This window comes from Cotesia typhae, unplaced genomic scaffold (genome assembly GCF_013202065.1).
Source record: "Cotesia typhae breed Kobodo isofemale line unplaced genomic scaffold, CoteBio_Ctyphae contig_22, whole genome shotgun sequence".
NCBI classification, from domain to species: Eukaryota; Metazoa; Arthropoda; class Insecta; order Hymenoptera; family Braconidae; genus Cotesia; species Cotesia typhae.
Window position 1 is genome coordinate 1,418,255 of NW_027423728.1, and position 23,325 is coordinate 1,441,579.

General features: G+C 35.0%; 2 protein-coding genes across 8 annotated transcripts in view; one reads left to right on the forward strand and one right to left on the reverse strand.

Moving 5' to 3' along the window:
- Kuz (zinc-dependent metalloprotease kuz) overlaps positions 1-23,325 on the reverse strand; it is a 128,643-nt gene that overhangs the window by 41,261 nt on the left and 64,057 nt on the right. For 6 of the 7 annotated variants that reach the window (XR_012478722.1, XM_074238599.1, XM_074238598.1 and 3 more), the window contains 4 exons: positions 22,416-22,561; positions 22,099-22,333; positions 16,434-16,608; positions 895-1,072 (listed from right to left, as the gene is read on the reverse strand). Coding sequence is in view for 6 of the 7 variants with exons in the window: in XM_074238599.1 (XP_074094700.1) it covers positions 895-1,072; positions 16,434-16,608; positions 22,099-22,333; positions 22,416-22,561 (734 nt within the window). In the remaining variant the exon portion in view is untranslated. The remainder of the gene's footprint in view (positions 1-894; positions 1,073-16,433; positions 16,609-22,098; positions 22,334-22,415; positions 22,562-23,325) is intronic. The other variant, XM_074238602.1, reaches the window with a different exon arrangement.
- On the forward strand, positions 5,394-9,186 carry LOC141524029 (uncharacterized). Its single transcript, XM_074237673.1, has 3 exons — positions 5,394-5,764; positions 5,852-6,012; positions 9,112-9,186. The coding sequence occupies exons 1-3, from the start codon at positions 5,587-5,589 to the stop codon at positions 9,184-9,186; spliced, it is 414 nt and encodes a 137-aa protein (XP_074093774.1). The 5' UTR covers positions 5,394-5,586.

Sequence of the window (23,325 nt, forward strand, 5' to 3'; positions counted from 1 at the left end):
GACCCATAATCCTTACTCTTTCTGTTAACACTTAGAGATAAAGTTCGAGCTTTTGTACCGATCCACACTCCAACGCAACTTTTAATTTAGCTCCCGAACGGACAAAGTAACAGCGTTCAGATATTTGAGATATCTATTTCATAAGTTTTTCGCCCATCACTCAGTTCGTTGGTGACACTTTACTTCTGACTCGTCAAGATCAAGCACTTTGTGATCTTTAAACGCCTCGATCACAACCATATAGCACTTATACAACAATATGAGTCGATGTACATCATAAAGTAAATGATCTCATACTTTTAAAAATCATTTTATAGTGTTATTTTAAAAAAAAAAAAAAAACAAACGTTGCAAAAAAAATTAATGTGGACGTCCTGACGTCACTCGCTGATTTTGTAAGTTCCAACGATTACTCCAGAACAAAATGATATATCGAGACCGGACTATTGTCATCAATTCTATAATTCGAAAGACTGGTGCCGTACTTTATGCCAGTAACCTAGTTTACGTGGTTTTTTTTAAATGAATTTTATTAAAATTTAGTATGATAAACGTGCACAAATCAAAAGATTTCTTCTCATTTCTACCACATGAAAACTATGGTGCCAGTTAGTCAAGCTAGATACTTTAAGACTGAGTGCTTATGTGACAGAAAAACGAGCGCCAATAATTAGAAAAAAAAAAAGAAAATCTCTAAGGAAAAAAAATTTCTATGCCAGCGAGCACTATGTATATAAAAATTAAATAGTAATTGGCAACGAGTAATTTTTAAATGTTAATATTTAGCGCTCCCGTTTTAATAGACATTTTTTTATCGACCTGAGAGAATTTATAAGAGATTTTTATAGAAAGAAATAAGTCGATTATTTTCAACCAGAGTGATAAATAGTATACCTGCATTGAGTTCCTACTCGACGACTACATCCCTTGGCAGTTTCGTTTTGACTTTTATCGTAATCTGATACTTGTCGAGGATAACAACATTTATCTGTGCATTCTACATAATCGTAGCCACAATCACATTCTTCGCCTGCTTCAACTATTTTATTTCCACAAAATGCACCGGCTGAAGCTGTAAAGTAAAAAAATGAAAATCGTGAAAATAAAAAGAAAAGGCCGTTCGGCAGCCGAAATGGAAGTAGATTTCATAATGATCAGAAAAAAAACTACTATACTATACTGGTCGTATATATAAAAAAAAAAAAAAAAAAACCAGTGCAACAACAAATTTATATATATATATATATATATATATATATATATATATATATATTGTAACAGGGTAAAATTATCGTAAATCGATAAATCACCGGATATCGATAACTATTATATATCTATTATAACTATTATAACTAAAGGGAAAAGGGAGAAGTAGTGTGATCGCCAGACATAGTGCCACAGAAATTAAGAAGGACCGATCCTCGGCGTAGTGACGAGACGAAGGAAGCCAACTACAACTAGGACTTCATCCTCAATAAGAGAGTAAGATCATCATTTTATTTGTCAAGGTATCAATTGCTACTCTATGGGAAAGAAGTGGACCACGGTTTACCCAATACCCAGTTACTTCTCCAAATTAATTATCAATTGGATCGTTTAATCGACGATTATTTCATTAATCAGAATTAAAACATTTGTTAGTTTGGATTGAGTGATTTTCCTGGGGGCTTATACCCGAGAATCACTCAATCGACCTTGCGGGAGAAATTTAACTAAAATTTTATCAATTAAATAATTAACATCCGAAAAAATTCGTTAATAAATTGTTATAAATTTTATAGCAATTAACTTAAGCAAAATTGATTAATTTTGTTACTTGAAAAATAATCGACAAACTTTTTACTAGTGGAATTTTGGTCGAGCGTCAGTATATTTTGTGTCGCAGTAAATTTCAAACACCCAAGGTCAAAGACAACTAAGCTAGCGAATGTTCTAGCTAACAAAATTGAATGTTTCGACTTTTGTCGATTTTTACAAATTAGAAAATTATCAGGATTTTGTCGAAATTTATATTAGGAATTATTTACTGAAATTATTTTATATTGTAAAATATTTTTATCACGTGAAAATTAATTTATTTTGGGATTAAGTTCGTAAATTAATTAAATTAATTTTCGTTGCAAATTAAAAATTAATAGCGTAGACATTAAGTCCAAAAAATTAGTTATTCTGAGTCGAAAATGTCACAGGAAAAATTGGTCAGAATTAATTAATTTACAACATTAAACTTGTGTTAATAATTTTGAACTTGATTGTAAAAATTATATCGTGATTGATTTAATTAGCAAAAGTTAATTCAGGGTATTAAGATCTCTGGAATTAAACAATTATTGTTATATTATTAAGACCATAACTATAAATTAATTAGGAATTTTAATCTTTTTAATATATTAAATCAGAAATATAATTAACAATCGGAATTTAGGAAGTAAATGTTAGTTCAAAGTTAATTAGAAATTGATTGCTAAATGAAAAATATTGTTTCATAAAAATTCTAATGATTGGATATTTCAATAGCTCAATTTTGAGTACTAAATAAAATTAAATTATTCTTAAATATTAAATTGATATATAAAGTCAAAGCAATAGTGTTAGTGTGAGACAAGTGTGGGTTATGTGTGAGTTGCAGAGTATCTAGGTCTACGTTTCGTCACTGGGCTGTTACTCCTGTGAGCCGAGTCAACGACCCCTGCATACAATTCATCTCTGTGCGGGTGATTAAAAGTTTAGTTAGTTTGGTTAGTTAATAAGATTATACAGGTAGACGCCGAAAGGGGCTCGTCGAGAATAAAGATATTGTTAAGTGTAGATAGTGCGTGTGAGTGAGTGAACTTTGTTAACTTGTTTTAAGTCGCGATATTGTTAAAAATTTTTATTGTTAATAAAACTGATCAGATTGTTAATTAAATATTTATTCTTCAACAGCACCTTCCTCCACTCTCTCTACCCTAAGAAGAAGAATTCTCAGCTCTGGACCGGTTACAGGAACCATGATAAAAAATCCTGGTGGCGCCCTGATAATTATATTGTTTGTTAATTTAAATAGTTTATTTATAAAATTGATTAGGAGCTAACCTGAGCAGGTAAAACTGTTACTATATATATATATATATATATATATATATATATATATATATATATATATATATATATATATATTGAGACAATGCAAATTGTCCACTTGATCAGCTGCGCGACATTCTCTTGAAAATAGTACTATCCTAATCGAACTCGGTCGATATTTAGGCGCCGTAAGGGGAAAGTAGGGGAAAAACCGAATACCCGACGCACTGGAGCATCGACCGGCACTTCGACCTCGTCAGTCATAGTATATACAACACAATTATTTCAATTATTAGGTATTTACTACCGACAAACACGACACTAGCTGTCGATCCCTTACGTACTAATTATCTTTATATTAATATTATAAATCATATAATATCTAGGTATTCACTACCGATTCTTTGTATCTAGACACTAGCTGTCGATTCATTAGTTTTAAGTGCATTACTGGTTCATAACTAAATTTATTATAATCAGTGTAGTTATTATTGTTAATATTTTCTATTTGATTTATCTGAATATATTTGTTAATTAAATATACCGGTGTAAATAAGTATAATTATTACATAATAATCACCCGCCACCTCGAACTTGCGACCAAGAAGCCACCCAAGGTCACCAAAACACTACTGGAATTTATGTAAGTAAATAAAGTTGGTTATATTGGCCGAGTCTGAGTTCTTTCGCGGGTCTCTACGCAAAAGACAAGTATCAAAGCCAAAAAAACTCTCCGTTACCGCAGGTCGTGTTATCAGAAAATTCGCGGATAAATTTCCTACACGGTATTGTCTCACTAATTATAAGAAAATTTATTAGGTCTTCAGCGTATTCGCAAGGCTGAAAGGCTTAATAGGAAAATTTTGATTGTTGGTAGAATTAAAAGTTCATTTCAATATATATATATATTGGGGTGGTCGTTAAAAATTAAATTTCTTGGGGCGCCCCCTCAAAAAGCTTCTTTTTGATGAAAAAACACTATGAAAATTTTTTATTATTTTTTTTACTCAAGACAACACGTGCCTTAACCCTTTCCCGGTCGATCTTGAATACCTACTCTAATTCTTGCTACGGCGGACTGATAGAAGGCGGGCGCTGAGCGCGTAGGCCAGTGCCGTATATACCGTATACATTTTGACTGTCAAAATATTACCAAACAAAAAATGAAAGAATAGTTCATGATAATAGTGATTATATTTTATTAAACTACATAATATTACTTAAAAGCTAGAATAAAATTATAAGCAAAAATCAAATGTTTTATAACATAGACAATAGTAATATTTTTGGAAAACTAACACCCTAATATATATATATATATATATATATATATATTAGGGCGGTCCTTATGTTGGGTTTTTTGAAATTTTTTTTCACGATAGTTCAAAATCGGTTCAAAATCTATAAAAAAAAATCATGCCAAGTTATAGCTCTTAATTTTAATATTAACCCGCGCCCCCCGACGGTCAAAGTTTTAAAGGAAAATAACATGGGAAAAGTTATATTTTTACTTTGGAATTTTTTACGTCATAAACTAACCAACAAATCACATCAAAAAATATTTTTTCTAATGCAAAATTTAACGGTCTACAAAAAAGGTCTCTTATCATTTGTTGATAATTCTAACGGTTTTGAAGTTATTCGAGGTCTAAATTGAAACTATAATCTTTTTCATAGTTTTTTCTGTTTTTTTGGTCATTTAATAGTTCATAAATCATGAACCGATTATTCTTTATAATCTCATTGGATTTTTTTGTTTAGAAAATTTTCAAAGTAACTGTAACTTTGGAATAATAGTAACACCAATTCATTTTTTTAGCCTGAACTGTCGAACATTTTAAAGATTTTTAACTTTTTTTGGATACAAAAGAAATTCGGGACCTATTGTCCCGATTTTTATTGTTATTGGTACAAATATCAACAAACTCCAATTTCAAATTTTGATTTCTGGTTAAAAACATTTTAGAAACCGATCATGCCGCCATCTATTAGATTTTACTTCAATCTCTAACACTAAAATTAATTCTCAGATTACTCATAACCTACATTTATTTCTCAGCTTGATCAAAATCGTTCAATTACTAGTACTGTTGCCTTTTTGATATATAAATAAATTTTTTGAGTTCATTTATCCGATATTTAAGTAATCAGTTAAATATGGAGTTATCACGTTTACGTCAAAACATTTTTTTGATTGGTGATGTTGACGTTCAAATCGTAGGTAACAAATTACCATCGAAATTGCAAGCTTTGAAAGTGTTATTTTTTTATACACGTATTTTAAATAATACTATCACAGATAGTGTTGCTGCAGTGATTGATGGAATTATTGTGTTTTGGAAGAAAGCTCGAATTCCCGTTCAAGATGTGCAAAGATGTCGAGATAAGTTGAAAAAACTGTATGATGAGTGGCGCATACTTCTTAAACATAGAAATCGGAGTGAAGTTGCTGTGAAAAAACAAAATGAATTTTCCTGTTCATTAAAAAAATTATTTGACATCGCGCCGTCAAATGTATTTGAAATGGTTGATGAAAATTCCAAAGAATTCTTGAATAATCAGAGATCAGATGAACGAATTGGTTTTATTGCAAATATTAAGACGAAATGCGATGACGATGAAATTGGTGTTAAAAAATTAGAGAAACAATTGGATTTCGAAAAACCTAAATTGGAAAGTGAAAAAGAAAAATCATTATTTGGTAAATTATAATAATTAACTTACTCATTGATATTTTATTATTTTATAGTGAAGATATTTCTTGTCTTATCATTATCCTTTTTTATAGACAAAAACGTTGAACTCTTATCAAGCCAAGGAAGTGCTCAATCAGTCTCTAGTGGAGAAGTATACATTCCAACTACTGCCGGCCAATTTAAATCAAGAAATATGAGAGGAACTCACAATATTCTCAACGAAAAAGTTGTAGCTACTTTTGACCCTTGTAAAGTAAGCGACAGAGATGCTGTGTTTATAACTACAGCTATTTGTCAGTCGCTTATCGATTTAAAATTATTAGAAGTGGATATTAATTCCATTATTGTCAATCGATCATCTAATCGCCGATGTCGGCTTACTATGCGAGAGTCAAAATCAATAGAAATAAAAAAACATTTCCAAGACTTAAAGTTATCATCTATTGTTGTACATTGGGATGGAAAATTATTACCTAATTTGTTAAATACAGAAACTGTTCATCGATTGCCTGTAATAATTACTTCAGAAAGTAAAGAAATTATGTTAGGTGTACCAACGAGTGAAGATGGAACTGGAATGGCACAAGCTTCTGTAGGTCATAAGACATTATGTGACTGGGGATTCGACATATCTGTAAAAGCAATATGCTGTGACACTACTCCTTCAAATTTAGGCTTTCGTAATGGTGCTGCTGCATTACTGGAAAAATTGTTAAAAAGAGATTTATTGTATCTTCCATGTAGGCATCATATATTTGAAATAGTCCTAAGATATGTCTTCGAAGCTGTTTTTCCAAATACTGTTGGTCCTAATATTCCACTTTTTATCCGATTCCAAAAGCAATGGGGAGATTTAAATAAACTCAGTTACAAAACAGGTTTAGATGATCCGAAAAATGATAATATCTTGACAAATGAAAAAATTGAATCTATTAGAACTTTTGCGACTGAAACTCTTGCATCACAACTGCCTCGTGATGATTATAAAGAGTTACTGGAGCTTACTTTAGTTTTTATCGGTGTCATCCCCGAAAAATTTAGTTTTCGTAAGCCAGGAGCTTGTCACCATGCACGATGGATGGCAAAAGCTATTTATATATTGAAAATGTACATGCTTCGGGAGCAATTGTCATTGAAAAAAGGTGAAGATAATAAACTACGGCAAATATGTGTTTTTGTGACAATGGTTTATGTTAAAGCTTGGTTTTCGTCGTCAAATAGTGTCAACGCTCCGTACCATGATCTACAGTTTATAAAAGAACTCAACAACTTTAAGGCAATCAACAATAATCTTGCTACTGTGGCAATTAGTAGATTTATGAATCACTTGTGGTATTTATCACCAGAATTAGCAATCATGGCTATTTTTGATGAGGAAGTTTCACAAGAAACAAAATTAAAAATTGTCGCTAAGCTGCGTAAAGAAGAAGAAACAATTGTGATTGATGATATTCCGGAAGAAGACTTGGATTATACTAGTGAAAAATGTAGTGTTAAACGCTTTCAAACTAAGAGCATAACTGAATTATTATATAATGATATTGACTTTTTCGTAACTGCAGAATCGATCAATTTTTTCAATAGATTCGAGTTACAAACAGAATTTTTAAAGATTCATCCTTCTGAATGGGCTCATAATGAACACTATAAAACTGCATTATGATTCGCTAAAAAACTATCGGTTGTGAATGACTGTGCTGAAAGAAGAGTTAAACTAGTGCAAGATTTTTGTAATCGTTATACTAAGGATGAAAAACAAATGCAATACGTGTTACAATTGGTTAAAGATCATCGTCAAATGTTTCCTGACGCACTTAAAAAAACTAATGTAAAAACTTCATGAAAGTATCTGTAATTAAAGATAAAAATGGTAATGTTTGTACATTTTCGATTCATTAAAATATTAATAATACACTTCTTTAATTGATTAATACTTTTCACGTAAATTATAGTTCAAAATTATATGCATAAGTAAAAAAAATAATCTAATATGAATATTGACCCGTCTATGATTGTTGAATTATTAAATGACCAGAAAAAACTATGAAAAAGATTATAGTTTCAATTTAGACCTCGAATAACTTCAAAACCGTTAGAATTATCAAAAAATGATAAGAGACCTTTTTGTAGACCGTTAAATTTTGCATTAGAAAAAATATTTTTGATGTGATTTGTTAGTTAGTTTATGACGTAAAAATTCCAAAGTAAAAATATAACTTTTCCCATGTTATTTTCCTTTAAAACTTTGACCGTCGGGGGGCGCGGGTTAATATTAAAATTAAGAGCTATAACTTGGCATGATTTTTTTTTTATAGATTTTGAACCGATTTTGAACTATCGTGAAAAAAAATTTCAAAAAACCCAACATAAGGACCACCAATATATATATATATATATATATATATATATATATATATATATATATATATATATATATATATATATATATATATATATATATTAGGGTGTGCCAAAATGTAACTTCCTTGGAGGACCTCTTAAAATTGGAATTTTGAGTTCCGCTTTCAACAGAGGCTGTGTTTGGGCATTTTCTGCGATATTTTGAGGGAAGAGGATTTATTTGATTTTCGTAGAATTTTTAACCGTAGATTTAATTGGGCACTTCCGGCCAAATTTTGAATTTTCAGCGGAAATGTCCAAACTAAGCTTCTGTTAAAAAATTCTATAAAAATCAAATTTATCGTCTCACCCTAAAATATCTCAGGAAACGCCAAAACGCAGCCCCTATTTTTTATGGTTATGGTGATGGGCTTAAGTCCGGAGTGACATTGATCACCAAACGTAGCCGAGGTCACAGGATAGGAGCAAAAAATATACAGTTAGAGATATCGACGGTCAAAGAGGGCTGTCGAAATGTTTTTGAGAAAAGAAGTACTTAGGGTATTTAGACAAGTAGTTCTGGTTGAGCATTGATCAAGTAAAGACATCGAGCATATCCTGCTGACTTCGGATTTGTTCTCGATCATACTGCCCAGCGTTTTTATCTCGTATATTAATTGTTATAAAATATTTGTAATAAAATTATTGTTTGTACGAGTTAGTATACATCATATTTTAAATTGAAGTTTGTGTTAAATTTTAATTATTGTAAAATAATAAAGATGGGAGAAACTGATCCAAAGGACTCTACCAATGCCCCTTCCAATGCTCCTCCGACATATATATAGATGTATAAATAGATAGATAGATAACATTTTGAATCATATTTATTTTTTCTGACTCAGCTCGTCGAGTTAAGTGGGAATCTCGCAAAATTTTGTTTCGTCATAAGGACCGATCCAATAGTTTTTTTAATTAAATTCATCACTAATATATTTACTTTTATCCATAGATTCTTGAAAATATTCACCCGCAGTTTTACGAGAAAAATACAAAAGTGTATAAATGTTTTGAGGTTACCCCATGAGACCAATATTAAATTGCTGAATTTCAAAATTAATTATTTATTTGAATAATCAGACAATCTCCTTTAAATTTTCGAAATTTATTGAGACATATTTAAACTTCATAATTAAAAAAAATTAGGAAAACGGTTGACCCTGAAGGTCATCCCTGCAACTTCTCGCTACTTTCGTAATTAAGCGCTCCAAATTGCACTTATTATGTTTTTGAGCTCTTCGAGCTCAAAAATCTAATTTTCGTGTAATTTTGAGATCTCCGAGCTCAAAAGTTTGATAGGAGTTTAACAAATCACTATTTTTTTAATTTTCAAACCGCAATAACTTTTGAATGATAGAACCGATTTTCACGCGGTTAGCGGCATTCGACGCAGTTATTTAAATTCTAAGATATACTTTCAAACACACATTGATTAGACCGGAAATTTCAGTGTAATCCGAAAAAAACACTTTTCGTCGATTTTTTTCGTCAACGATTAAGAGCTGATAAGTTTTTAGAATCGATCAGTCAAGCCGTTTAAAAATTATTAGAAAAAAAACCACACTTAAAAAAATTTTTTTTCGTAGTTTTTCTGAGATTTCTGAAAATCTACCAGTCCGAATCGGTCTAAACCATATTCAAAATCTAAGTTCACTCAAGCCCTTTCGATTGGCGTCAACCGCGATAGAATCGGTCAAGCAGTTCAAAAGTTATGAGAGGTCACACACACACACACACACACACACACACACACACACACACACCGTGTCGGGCTTGCTGGGTCCCGCATCGGGCGCCTCCCCAGGTGGCGGATAGGGGAATACTCGTCATACCTACGCGCCAGATACGTCGGGTACCGAGGAAATAAAATACTCGGGGTGGACCAAAACCTAGCAAAAAGATGATATGAAATGTCAGAAAACATTCAAACGTCGTCTACGGTGCAGAGGGAGGATATCTCAGTACCGGCGAGGGAAGGCGTACAAGCGGACCTGAACTCGTCGTTATCAAGCGACCGTTTGAACAGCAGAGTAGACCCCATTGCTCTGCCGTCTAGCAATGCTAGCAATGCTACAGGGAGTACTGAAACAGCACAGATGGAAATAGACGCACAGCAAACAGGCATTGCTCCAAGAAGTGGAAGACCTGTTGCTCCCGTCAACACTAACACGTATCGAGGGAGGATCAACTCTCTACCGACTATCACCGGCCAACAATCGCCAATGGAACGGCTCGGTAGCAAGATCGAAGAATTGACTGAGTTCATAAAGGACAAGTGAAATCTCCATCATGAACACAGAAAATTAGTAGCGTCCATTGCCACGGCATATAAGTTGGCCAACAAACCAGCATCGATGTCGGCGACAACCACGCAAACATCTCCGGAGACGACCACAAAACCACAAGCGGTTTTGGTCACTCCTGAGAAACCACAGCAAGAGAAAGAGAACAAAAAGAAGAGGCTGCTATCCACACCCAGCCCTTCCTCTGCAATCGACAAGCCACCACAGAAAAAGACATCTCGAGATAATGCCTGGATCGAGGTGACACGGCAAAAGAAAAAGAAGGAAAGAGAACAGGAGTCAGGGGCAAAAACTACTGAAGCCCAAAACCAGCCAAGTAAGGGTGGCTCAAAAAAACCGAGAAAGAAAAAGACAAGAACAAAGGCTCTGCTTGTCCAACCAGCTGAAGAGCGAACGTACGCCGATCTCCTCAAGGAAATTAAGGCCAAGGTTAGCCCGACAGAGACTGGAGTAGACTTAAGGTCTATTAAAAGGACGAGGCACGGAGGCGTTCTCCTTGAAATGGCTCGAAAGACCGAGGACAGCAAGGCTTTCACCGATGCAGTAAGGTCAGCCACTGCAAATATCGGGACGGTCAAAACGCTAACATCAATAACAACGATTGAGATCCTCGACTTGGATGAAATCTCTACCGAGAACGAAGTCCGCGAAGCACTTAAACGTGAATTCAAAGACAGCCTAGAGATCAAACGGGTGAATTTGACAAAACCCACACCACGAGGTAATCGGGCAGCCTTCTGCGAGATTGACCAAGCCAATGCGACTAAAGCCCTCAACAAGGCCCGTATAAAGATTGGCTGGGTTAACTGTCGCATACGCCCAGTTGCGAAAGTAACCCGATGCTTTAAATGCCTAGGGTTCGGTCACCGAACAGAGAATTGTACGGGCCCTGACAGAAGCAAATGCTGCTATAAATGTGGCGGAGATAACCACAAATCTACAAACTGCGTAGAAAAGCCAAAGTGCTTCCTTTGTACGGCAGACAAAGTCGCTCAGGATGGCTTAGGTCATATAGCCGGTTCCGGAGGGTGTAAGGCATTTCGCACCGCACTTGCCGCAGCCACGAAAGAACAAAAATGACGCGCTTATTACAGGGTAACCTGAATAGATGCGCCTTAGCGCAAAATCTTCTGCGCCAGCGTATCTTTGAAGACAAGATCCACATCTGCCTTATCTGCAAGCAATATGTAAATATTCAGGGTAATACATGGTTCGCCGATAAATCTGACACAGCAGCAATCTGGATCATAAACTCAAAAAAAAATCACCGTGAACGACAGCGGAGGCGGAGAAGGCTTCGTCTGGATCAAAACCCCCAAGACCTACTTTGTAAGCGTCTACCTTTCACCCAATGAAGGGATTAGTGTGTTTCGACAGAAAATGGCAAACATAGAGGACACTATCGGCAAGTTCGATGGTGAAGTCATCGTAGCTGGTGATTTCAACGCAAAATCAGCTGAATGGGGCGCTGAACCCTCCGACACCAGATGAGACGAAGTAGCGGACTTCGCAGCAAGGACGGACCTCATAGTGCTGAACACCGGAAGTACTACCACCTTTCGAAGACCAGGATACCGGGAATCTATACTCGACATTACGTTAGCGACTTCAAAGATTGCGAACATGATTGAAGGCTGGACCGTATCCGAAGAATATAGTGGCAGCGACCATCAGTATGTGACATTCAGCATTCAAACTGCTTCCGTTCCGATAACACGACACGATTATCAACCGCGGAAGTGGAATGTCAGGAAGCTCGATTTAGAGAAGCTGCAAACTTCTCTGACACGAAGTTCGTCTACTTTTCAGGACAGCCCGACTCCGAATAGCCGTAATGAAACGACAAATTTCGTGTCAAGAGTGATGGGACTGATCGCCGCCTCATGCGATGCTTCCATGCCACGGATGAAGAGGCGAGGCTCCTATAGGCCGGTGTATTGGTGGACTCAAGACATAGCAGATTTTCGGAAAAAATGCCATGGACTACGTAGGAGAGCAACGAGAGCAGCAAAATGTTCCCCTGATCAAGACATATACTCGATGGAGTACAAACAGGTCAAGAAGACTTTGAATAAAGCCATCAAAGCAAGTAAAGCGGAGTTGTGGAAAGAGATTTGCAACGATCTCAATAATGACCTCTGGGGTAAGGCATACCAAATTGTCACTAAACGACTTGGGAAGGCTTCTCCAGAAGAACCGAAGTCTCCTGCCTTAATAAACAGCATCGTGGCAGAGCTGTTTCCTGATCATCCACCGCGAGAAAAGAGACGATATGTAAAAACTGGCGAAACAACACCCTTTACAATCAAAGAACTGCAAGAAGCAGCAAAAACCATCAAGATTGGGAAAGCACCAGGCCCTGATGGCATCCCAGCCTCGGTGAACAAGATTGTAGCCCTGGAATACCCGCACATACTCCTGAGTGCCTACAATGCGTGTTTGGCAACCGGCACGTTTCCTACGGTCTGGAAGCGGCAGAGATTGGTCCTGTTAGACAAAGGGAAGGGAACCCCTATAACACCATCGTCATTTAGACCACTCTGTATGCTTGATATAGCTGCGAAACTGCTCGAGAAGCTCATTCAGGGCAGGCTACGAAACGACATTGACCGTGCCGGAGGCTTTGCCAGTAACCAACATGGCTTCCGAAAAGGACGATCAACAATTGGTGCGATCCAGAAAGTCATAGAGACAGCTAGAGAAGCATGGTCTGGCAGCCTCAAAGCTCGCAAGGTGTGTCTTGTTCTTACACTGGACATCAAGAACGCCTTCAACAGTGCGAGCTGGGGTAACATCCTAGATGCTTTAGAACACAAATTTGATGTGGAGCCAGAAAATCTGAGAATAGTAGACGACTATCTAGACGAAATAACGTTGATAGCGGAAACGACGGAAGGCCCACAAGAACATAACATAATGGCTGGCGTGCCGCAAGGTTCAATTATGGGGCCCGACCTTTGGAACGCAGACTATGATGAGCTTCTGGAAATCCCGTTACCGAAACAGGTGAAACTCACGGACTTTGCAGACGACGTCGCGGCTACGATAGTCGTTGACAGTGCAGAGGAGGCAGAACTACTAGTCCGGGAAACCATCGATGTCGTCGAAAATTGGTTGGAACATCACCTGCAACTCGCCAAGCAAAAATCTGAGATCGTCGTCCTGACCCGACAAAAGTGGTTCCCAAAACCGTTCGTCGTAGACATGGGCGGGACAGCACTGACATCCGCGAGGGCACTGCGTTATTTAGGTGTAGTTATCGACGAGAAGCTGTCCTTCCGAGAACACCTTGAAAACGCCTGCACAAAAGCCAACAAGGTAGTTTCCAACCTGTCGAGAATCATGACCAACACTATAGGACCACGAACCAAAAAAAGGAGGGTGCTCTTGGAAGTAGTCCACTCAATATTGCTATACGGAGCAGAGATATGGGCGGACATACTTAGACAGAGGACTTATCGGCGCAAAACAGCGGCGGTGCGACGACGAGGAGCGCTGAGAGTTACTTGTGCCTATCCCACGGTTTCAGAGGCAGCGGTACTGGTCATTGCGGGAGCTACACCTGTCGACTTATTAGCGTTTGAAAGAACCAAGTTCTATGACGCTAAAAGAAATGGCGACAACTCTACGGAGACAAAGATGAGAATAAAAAAGGAAACGCAACAGGAGTGGCAAGACCGATGGACGTCAGGGGAGACGGGCAGATGGACGGCGCGCCTGATTCCGGACATAAACGTCTGGCTCTCTCGACAATACGGGGACACGGAATTTTTTCTAACCCAGCTCTTGACAGGCCATGGCCAATTCAATGACTCTCTCTTCTAGAGACTATCTCTTCAGGATGAAACTACAGGACAAACCGACATGCAAATATTGCCTGGACAAAATTGACAACACCGAACACACATTCTTCGAGTGTCCTCGGTGGAAAGACTACAGAAGCAGCACCGAAGAGATCATAGGCGCCAGGCTCTCCCCTTATACACATGTATGTAGGTATGTATGTATGTATGTATGTATGTATGTATGTATGTATGTATGTATGTATGTATGTATGTATGTATGTATGTATGTATGTATGTATGTATGTATGTATGTATGTATGTATGTATGTATGTATGTATGTATGTATGTATGCATGTATGTATGTATATGTATGTAAACCTCTTATAGCTTTTGAAGAGTCTAACCGATTTCATCGTGGTTGGTGCCATTCGAAAGGGCTTCGCCAAACTTAGATTTCCTGAAAATTTGAACCAATTCGTTCCGATAGATTTTGAGAAATTTGGAGAAACCTAAAAAAAAATAGGAAAAATAATTTTTCAAAAGTGGTTTTTTTGGAATAACTTTTAAACGGCTCAATCGATCGATTACGAAAACTAATCAGTTCTTAACCTTAAAAAAACCACGTCGATCACCGCCAATCCTATCAAAATCAGTTGATTCGTTCGAAAGACATCGTGAACGAAAGAAAACCGAAAAAAGTGTTTTTTCGGAGTTACTCCGAAATTTCTGGTTTGACCAATCAAAATTTAGAAATTCTTTATGAGGCTCAAAAAACTGCGTACAATGATGCCAACTACGTAAGAATCGGTTCATTCATTCAAAAGTTATTGCGGTTTAAAAATCCAAAAAATAGTGTTCTATGAATCTTCTATCAGATTTTTAAGCTCGAAGAGCTCAAGATAACATACAGACTGTATTTTTGAGCCATGGATCAACGAAATTAGCGGGAAGTTGCAGAGATGGCCTTTAGGGTCAGCCGTTTTTCTAATTTTTGTTTCATGGACCTGATCGAGTCAGACATAAACAGATCTGATCAGACATGACGTCTGACCAGGTCTGATCAGACCCAGTCATTTTTCATATCTGATCAGACCTGAAGACTCATGCCTGTTCATATCTGATCAGATCTGATCATTCTTTCCGGGATATCCGTACTTATGGAACATTGCCGAAAAGATTTTACCAATTGTCCAAAGTCAAAAATCAATTACACGTGCACCTTTCCCATCCTTATTCTCATTAAGACCGATTTTTTTAAGCTTCTTGCTTCGAAAATTAAAAATTAAATTTTCAAAAGTAGTAAAAGTTATAGATTTCGGTCCGATTTTGAGAATGCCAGTTTTCATCCGATTTCTACGTTTTGAGGTCCCAAGAAGCTATTTCGACTATTTTCGGCTGGACATCCGGCCGTGTTGCGTGTGTGTGTGTGTGATTGAAAATACTATTTTTTCGTATGATATCTTTAGAACGAATCAATCGATGGAAACGAGTGACACAGCGTTCGATAATATTCTTTATGACTTCAAGCCAATTAGATTTTGAAGTCAATCAAAAATATTCAAAAAATAAAATTCAAAAAAAATTTTTGTTAAGTTTTTTCTAAATAACTTTCAAAATATTTCACTGATCAACTCAATTCATCTTAGACATTTTATTGTATTCGAAAAACTGCGTCAAAAGACGCTAAGTAAATCGAAGCCAAAAAACGCAATCAAAAATTACAGCCATTTAAAAATTTCTAAATAGTCATTTGTTTTCGATAATTTTCAATTTTTTGAGCTGAAAGATCAACCAATTAAAAAGCTTTCGAGTATTTTTAACTCGAAAAAAGCAGGAAATTTCAGCGGTGGCCTGCAGCTTAATCGCTTTGCGAATTTTCTTTTAAATTAACTTTAAAACAACTCGAATTTTAAGAAAAGTCCTGATTTGGAAAACTAGCCTTAATGGATGGGTGTTACTAGTTTCTTGAAAAATTTAGATATTTCAGTACTACCAGAGTTTCAAAATTTTTTATGGTCATAAAATAGTTTTGAAAAAAATTTTTTTTCTCAATTGGCGCTGAACAATATCATATACTTTAATTTCCTGTAGTTTCATTCCCACTTAAATATCCCTAACCAAAAATTACCTTTATCGCATGAGGGTTTACGGTGTTATAATATGTACGCATTTATATAATACATACCTGTAAAGCAGTTTCGTTTTTGATTTACTTCCATAGCATCGAGAACATTACTGATGTTTCCAATGCTACATTTGGAGAATTTACTATTATTTGGTCGATCACCACTAGTAGCTGAAGCAAACATTATATAATTGCCATGTAATCCACCTGGTCTACACTCTGGAGGAAAGTCATGCTATAAAAATACAGCAAATGAATTATACAATTAATCATCATGGAAAAATGTTCAGCAAAGATAAAGACCTATTAAAGAAAACAAAAAAAGATGATGACCCTCATAAAATTAATATAGACTAATTCTTTGATTAGTATAAACCGTTTGAGCAATTTAATTGGAAGAAAAGATTTGACAAATCATGTAATACTGCAAAAGTTTGATCTTGTTGATTTTCTACAAACGCGATTGAAACTTTTTAATTACTCGCGACGAATACCGATGATTTTTTTTAATCAAGAGACTATAGTTTTTAGTTACATTTTCGAAAATCAAGTTACAATCAAATCTTAATATTTTGAGGTCCAAGAGAGTTATTCTGACTCAAGGAAAAATTTAACACTATTGAACAGCTGTACGAACATTAAACGTGGTTTTTACAGATCGAATATACCTACAAAGTAAAAAATTTTTCGTAAAATGTTAAAATTTTTGGGTTAAATTTTAATATTTTAGTGTGTTGATGCACCTCAATCCTTTCTGTTTTATGATCGATCCGTTTTTCTGTTTTATGATCCGTTTTTCAACATACATAAATATTAATCGATAGTCAAGTAATATTTTTTAAATTGCACGTAATCATGTTGTGCCCTTTTAACATCGTTTTTGGGTGTGTTTATGCTCGAAAATAGATCAACACAAACGAGATATTATTGTTTGAGATATGATTGCCGAGATATATTTGCCAAGACATCATAGCCTGAGAAATTATGAGGGGTCACCGTGTTAATACTGCTCGTTACGTCTAGGATAGACGGTCTAGCGGGGAATGCGTACTTTAGCTGTAGTAAATTTAGTATGTGACATATTTTGGCGTCGAAAAAAAGTATTATTCATAGTTGCCTTTCATTATTTCATAATATTTAATTCAACCAATACCCATATACTCATACAAATATTTAATTTCAGATGACTATATTGATATTTATTCTAGAACTTTATTTTTGTTCACTAATAATTAATATTTTTTACAATAAATTATTCCGAGTATCATCACTCGATTGAATAAAATTACATATATATCAATGATTAACTTTAATAATTATTAATTATTTATGCATGGTGAATAAATAGTTTTATTACTTTTAAACATGAGATCATGTATAATTGTACCAGTGCAGCCAGATCCGAAGCACTATGCATCGTCTGACTCAAGCTAAAAGAGCGTATCAAATACTTCGAACCTACATAACACCAAATGAAATGTTAATTTCGACATTTTTACATGTTTTACATAACACTTTTGAGTGTAAAAAATCGACGAACTGGTACTCGAAGATTATTCAGATTAGTGTACTTTTAACGAAGAGCTGTGTGACTTCGTTAATACACACGGATTGATTTGCAATAACACTAAGTTTGTGTTCCGTTGATTTTTTCAGAATATGTTTTTATTAAACATTGTTTTGAAAAGTAAGCGCAACAATGCATTGAAAACAATTTTTAACTTCCCGCTAAGAAAATTGAAAATTTCCAAAAATCGGGAAGTTATTGGTTTTACCCCGTTTTTCGAAAATCGAGTTTTCATCAGATCTCGACGTTTTGAGGTCCTAGGAAGCTTCCCTGACTATTCCCGATAGAATTTAGAATTTAGAATTTGTTTATTTATGCCAAGGCACAGGCAAAATGGCAAATTTTGAATACATAGTAAGTACAGTTTCTTACAGAGGACCATATAGTTGTGAGTACATAATAACAACGATATAATTTTGGTAAAAGTAAAAAACAATAGTAAAAAACAAAAATCACAAAAATTTGGGAATCAGAGTTTTGACTCACTAGCTCACTAATAATTCTGCGTATTGCACTGAGTTGATCCTTATCGCTATTTTTAACGTATAAATTTTGACTAAAGAGTTGATGCACACTTTTTAAGATCATCTAAATTTATTATTTGCTGGACAACAATTTATTTGTCGAATCCTAGTAAGTAATTAAAAACTTCTTTTTTGAAGACTTGTAAGCTACTCGAGTTTACAATTTTACGTGGGAGTTCTTCCCAAAGCTTAATAACAGTCACCAAAAATGATTTTTCCAAGTAATTTGTAGTGATGACAGGTAACTTCAATGAAGTATGTTTTTTAGCTAATAGTCGATTTGAACGCCGAACATCGGATTCTTCAACAAATAAGTCACGTAAGTATTCCGGCTTTCCAGTTTCAAGTAATTTATACAAGTAGCAGACAGCATAGTATAATCGGCGATATTTAATTGAAAGCCATCCCAGTTTTTGACGGTAATGACTTATATGATCATCTTTCTTGAGATTAAAGATAAATCTGATTGATGAGTTAACTGCTCGCTGGAGCTTCAGATCATTTTCAGAAGTTGAATCGATAAAAACAATAGAGCAGTAATCAATAAGTGGTAGAATAGTAGCAGTTACTAGGAGCTTTCTTATCTCAGTAGTGTAGATGTTTTTCCTAATTTTAAGAGTATGTAGAGCATAATTTACTTTCCTGACAGTCTGCAAGATGTGACTACTCCAGGATAGATTTTGATTTATGATAAGTCCTAAACACTTCACAGAGTTTACGTAAGGAATTAATGTGTTGTCAACTAGGATAGGAGGAACTTCCTGAGATTATAGCTGTTTCAATTTGCCACTTGAACCCAAGATCATCGTCATCGTCTTAGCTAGATTTATCGACAGTCCATGTGATCTAGCCCAGTCCGCAATTGCTTGAGAATCAGTAGTAACGTGTTGAACCGCATCGTGGAGTTGGTAAGTGAAGCAATGACGGTAGATGTACATATCGTCGGCAAACAAACCGTATTTACAAAAGATTATCCATCTAGCCACTGAGTTGATTACGATTAGAAATAAAATTGGTCCGAGTACTGAGCCCTGGGGAACACCCAAAGAGGTTTTCAGGAGCTCGATTGGAGTTCCATGGTCATTCAAGATGGACTGTGAACGATTGGTTAGATAGGAGAAAAACCAATTTATTACTTCTGTAGAGAAACCCAGTTCATTCAAGGAGATTAGGATAACTTTGGGATCTACATAGTCAAAGGCTTTACTCAGGTCGAATAGGACCAATATAGTGAATTGATTTTTGTCCATTGCTCCTCTAATGTCATCAGTAAGCTTTAGTAGAGTCATTGCAGGAGCTTTGGCAGTTTTAGGAGCCGCGACCTTTTTAGGTTTGGGTGCTTTAGGCTTAGCAGTTGGGCCCTTGGCAGCTTTCTTGGCTTTAGGAGCAGCTGGCTTCTTAGCTTTGGGTTCAGCAGCAGCTTTAGGTTTAGCTGGAGCTTTGGCCTTCTTCTGAGAAGCTGGTTTCTTGGCAGCGGCTTTTTTGGGTCCAGTGGCTTTCTTGACAAAAGTTTTAACCTCACCGGTTTTCTTAGCGGTTGGCTTCTTGGCAGCAGCTTCTTTCGGCGCAGCTTTCTTCTTGTCAGCAGAAGAAACCTTGGACTTTGGCTTGGCAGCAGCTTTGGCGACTGTTAATTATCAATCTACGCTGATAGAAAGATTTATTAACGATCAACAAATTGATTTATTCGAAGACAATTATTTAATTTATTAAATTCTAATAAATATTTAGATCTGATCAGATATGATTAAATCTGATCATGTCTGATGTTTGCTGTCGGTACAAAAGAGATTGACTAGATTACTCTCATGAGTATGCTCAAACTTAAAAAACTATACTTAAATATTTAACATGGGTCACTTACATGACAAATTCTATTATCGCACTTATGAACGCGACGTCAAATGGCTGCTGCACATGCGCACCATGACTTAGCGGGAAGAAGACCGGCCGGCTTGGGGCACGAGGCCCGAGAGACGCCATGTGCAAGTTAGTTGTACTGGAACCTGTGACTAGTGCAATATACCTGCTATCTCTCTACTACAGAAATTATCACATTGTGTTTTATTTTTTGCTAAAATAATTAATTATTAGTTAATTATCATCTCTCGTGCTTAATTAAATTCATTTACTCGAGATTTTGCATACTTATCTTAAATTCAACTTGAATTCTTGGTCAAATACTTAAGACGCTAATAAAAATTACGTCGTAGTTAGTGCTTGGCATTGCGGCCATTGTCTTGATCGCGTGATAAATTAGACGCAGTATAATATCATCATTTGAAATCATTGCTAAGAATTTTTAATTCAGTTCTAACATTTAATAATAATTAAAATTAATTTTAATTAATTATAGTTTACAAAGATTTAATTGAATTTCATCAACATTAATCGGTATTTTAATATCATTTAGTGTACCTTATTAAACTTATTATAATTGATCGGTTATTTATCAAACTAATTTAGCATTCTCAAGAAACAAATTACATTGATAGTTCTATACATTTGATAATTTTAGTTGAATTTTTTAGTGAATAACTTGAATTGCATAGTAAATTCTCGCGCCAGTTAAGAAAAATTATATTCAGTTTGCTATATTAAACAGATTCAATTCATTTTGATCATAAAAAATAAATCAGATCCTCTAGGATCAATTAAAATATCATACAATTAGATCCTCTCGAATCAAATACACACACTTGATACCAGCGATCAAGCCACTACTTAAAATTACTGGTCATCTCAGACCACTTAAACATACAGTCAATTCTCTTCCGATCACAAAAACACTTAATCTCTTCCGATCATAATTATATATTAGATCTTTCTATACATCTCAAAGGTTGACGGTTAACCGCAATAACCTAACGGCGGCTGAGATCAATTCTCACCCCTTATTGTACACCAGTACAATTATCATACACACACACATTCACACACACACACATACACATTTGTACACGACTGTATAATCTTCGAGGAGTTTTTCTCTCGCAATTGCTAGAGTTTTCTCCCATTAGGGAATAAATTATTCACCCCAACACCGAGTCTTTTATTTTAGGTAAATAGATCCTGATCCAATTCCTTACTAATCAAATTTTATAAAAGAATTACGGAAATTCTTCTCATTGGAGAGTTTGCGACGAAACATCTGATTTATTTTTCAACTCAGATATAGTTATATCTGTGTAGATCTGATCAGATATGACTAGATCTGATTGTCTCCAATCCCATATCTGATCAGATATAAATAGATATAAATAGATCTGATCAGATATAAATAAATCTGACCAGATATAATTATATCTGGTCAGATCTAAACCTTTTTCCCCGGGATACAACTTTACAAGGTTATTCGAACTTTTACTGTACTTATTCTTAGTAGGGTTTTAGTTTCTTTTTGCTCTACAAGTGTTTGAAAAATTAATTATATGATTCTAATGTGACATTTATTCTTTGATAGATGTGTTTTTTGTTGTAGACATGTAAACATAAATTTAATTATACATGTAAATTATTTTTATTATTATTCTCTTTTAAGGCCTAAACAAAATCAATAAAAATCTTGATACAAACAATATATTTTCTACTACATCTAAAAATAATAACATTAAACAAAATAATGACTACTTACTGGTGATCCAAAATTATGACCGATTTCATGAGCCAATGTTAATTGAGATACTTTTGGTGGAACGCGACTATTATAATTAACAAAAGTTATGATTCCTGTATTCAAAGATCTTTTAGTAGATTGATACATTCCTTCGATAGTTTCAGTGTATGTTTTGTATTTTTCACAAATTCCTCCGGATGCCCCAGATGCAGAAGCTACCCACGCAAGTCCAAGTGTACCACCAGTAAAATCTCTAAAATCAGTGATTGAATTAGTTAATAAATTTTCGTCAGCGTTGTTTCAAAGTGAGTTCATCCAAAATAAACTGTGCTTACCTGTACGTAAAAACATATGCAAGACAAAAATCTTCATGATTTCCTAATGAATGTTGATTTAGAAAGTTGCTTACATCAATATTTTCCATACAAAATACATTAGGTTTGGAATCAAACGAATGTGAACATGCAGTATCGTTATCAATCTGTAAAAAAAAATATATATATCAAGCAGTTCACCCTTTACAGACCATCCTTGCAACTTTCAACTAATTTTAAATGAAAAGTAGTTCAAATTTCTCATGTCATAATGTTTTTAAGCGCCTCGAGCTAAAAAATATAATTACACGGCTATTTGAAGCACTCCAAGCTCCATAATAGAATTATTATACACTTTTGAGTTCTTCAAGCTCAAAAGTATATTTTGTATTCAGTACAATGTTAAAAATTTTTGTAAAAATTACAATTACATTACAAAACAAATAATGAGCAAAATTACAAACCAGTGTATAGCAATGCGAAATTGAATACAATTCATGTCATCCAACAGCTATCAGAAAATCTACAAAGATGTATTGTAGTTTTACAATCTTCATGTATAAACCTAACACGCATTGTAATATTACAGAACCGTCTGTCAATTTTTAACAAAAAGCTTTTTAATTTCCCAATAATTATTTGTGATCTGATTCGCCATAATTGTATGCAAAATCACAAAACAAAATTAGGAAAACAGTTGACCCTGAAGGCCGTCTCTGCAACTTCCCGTCAATTCCATTCCTGAACGCTAGAAATTGCACTTATAACATTTTTGAGCATTTCAATCTCAAAAGTCTGATAGACATTTGATAAAAACACCATTTTTCAAATCTTTAAACTGCTTTAACTTTTGAATGAACGTTTTAGTCCCTTTTCTTTTTAGTGAGTACTCACAAGTCGAGCTAAATTATTATCCGCACGTCGCGTTGTC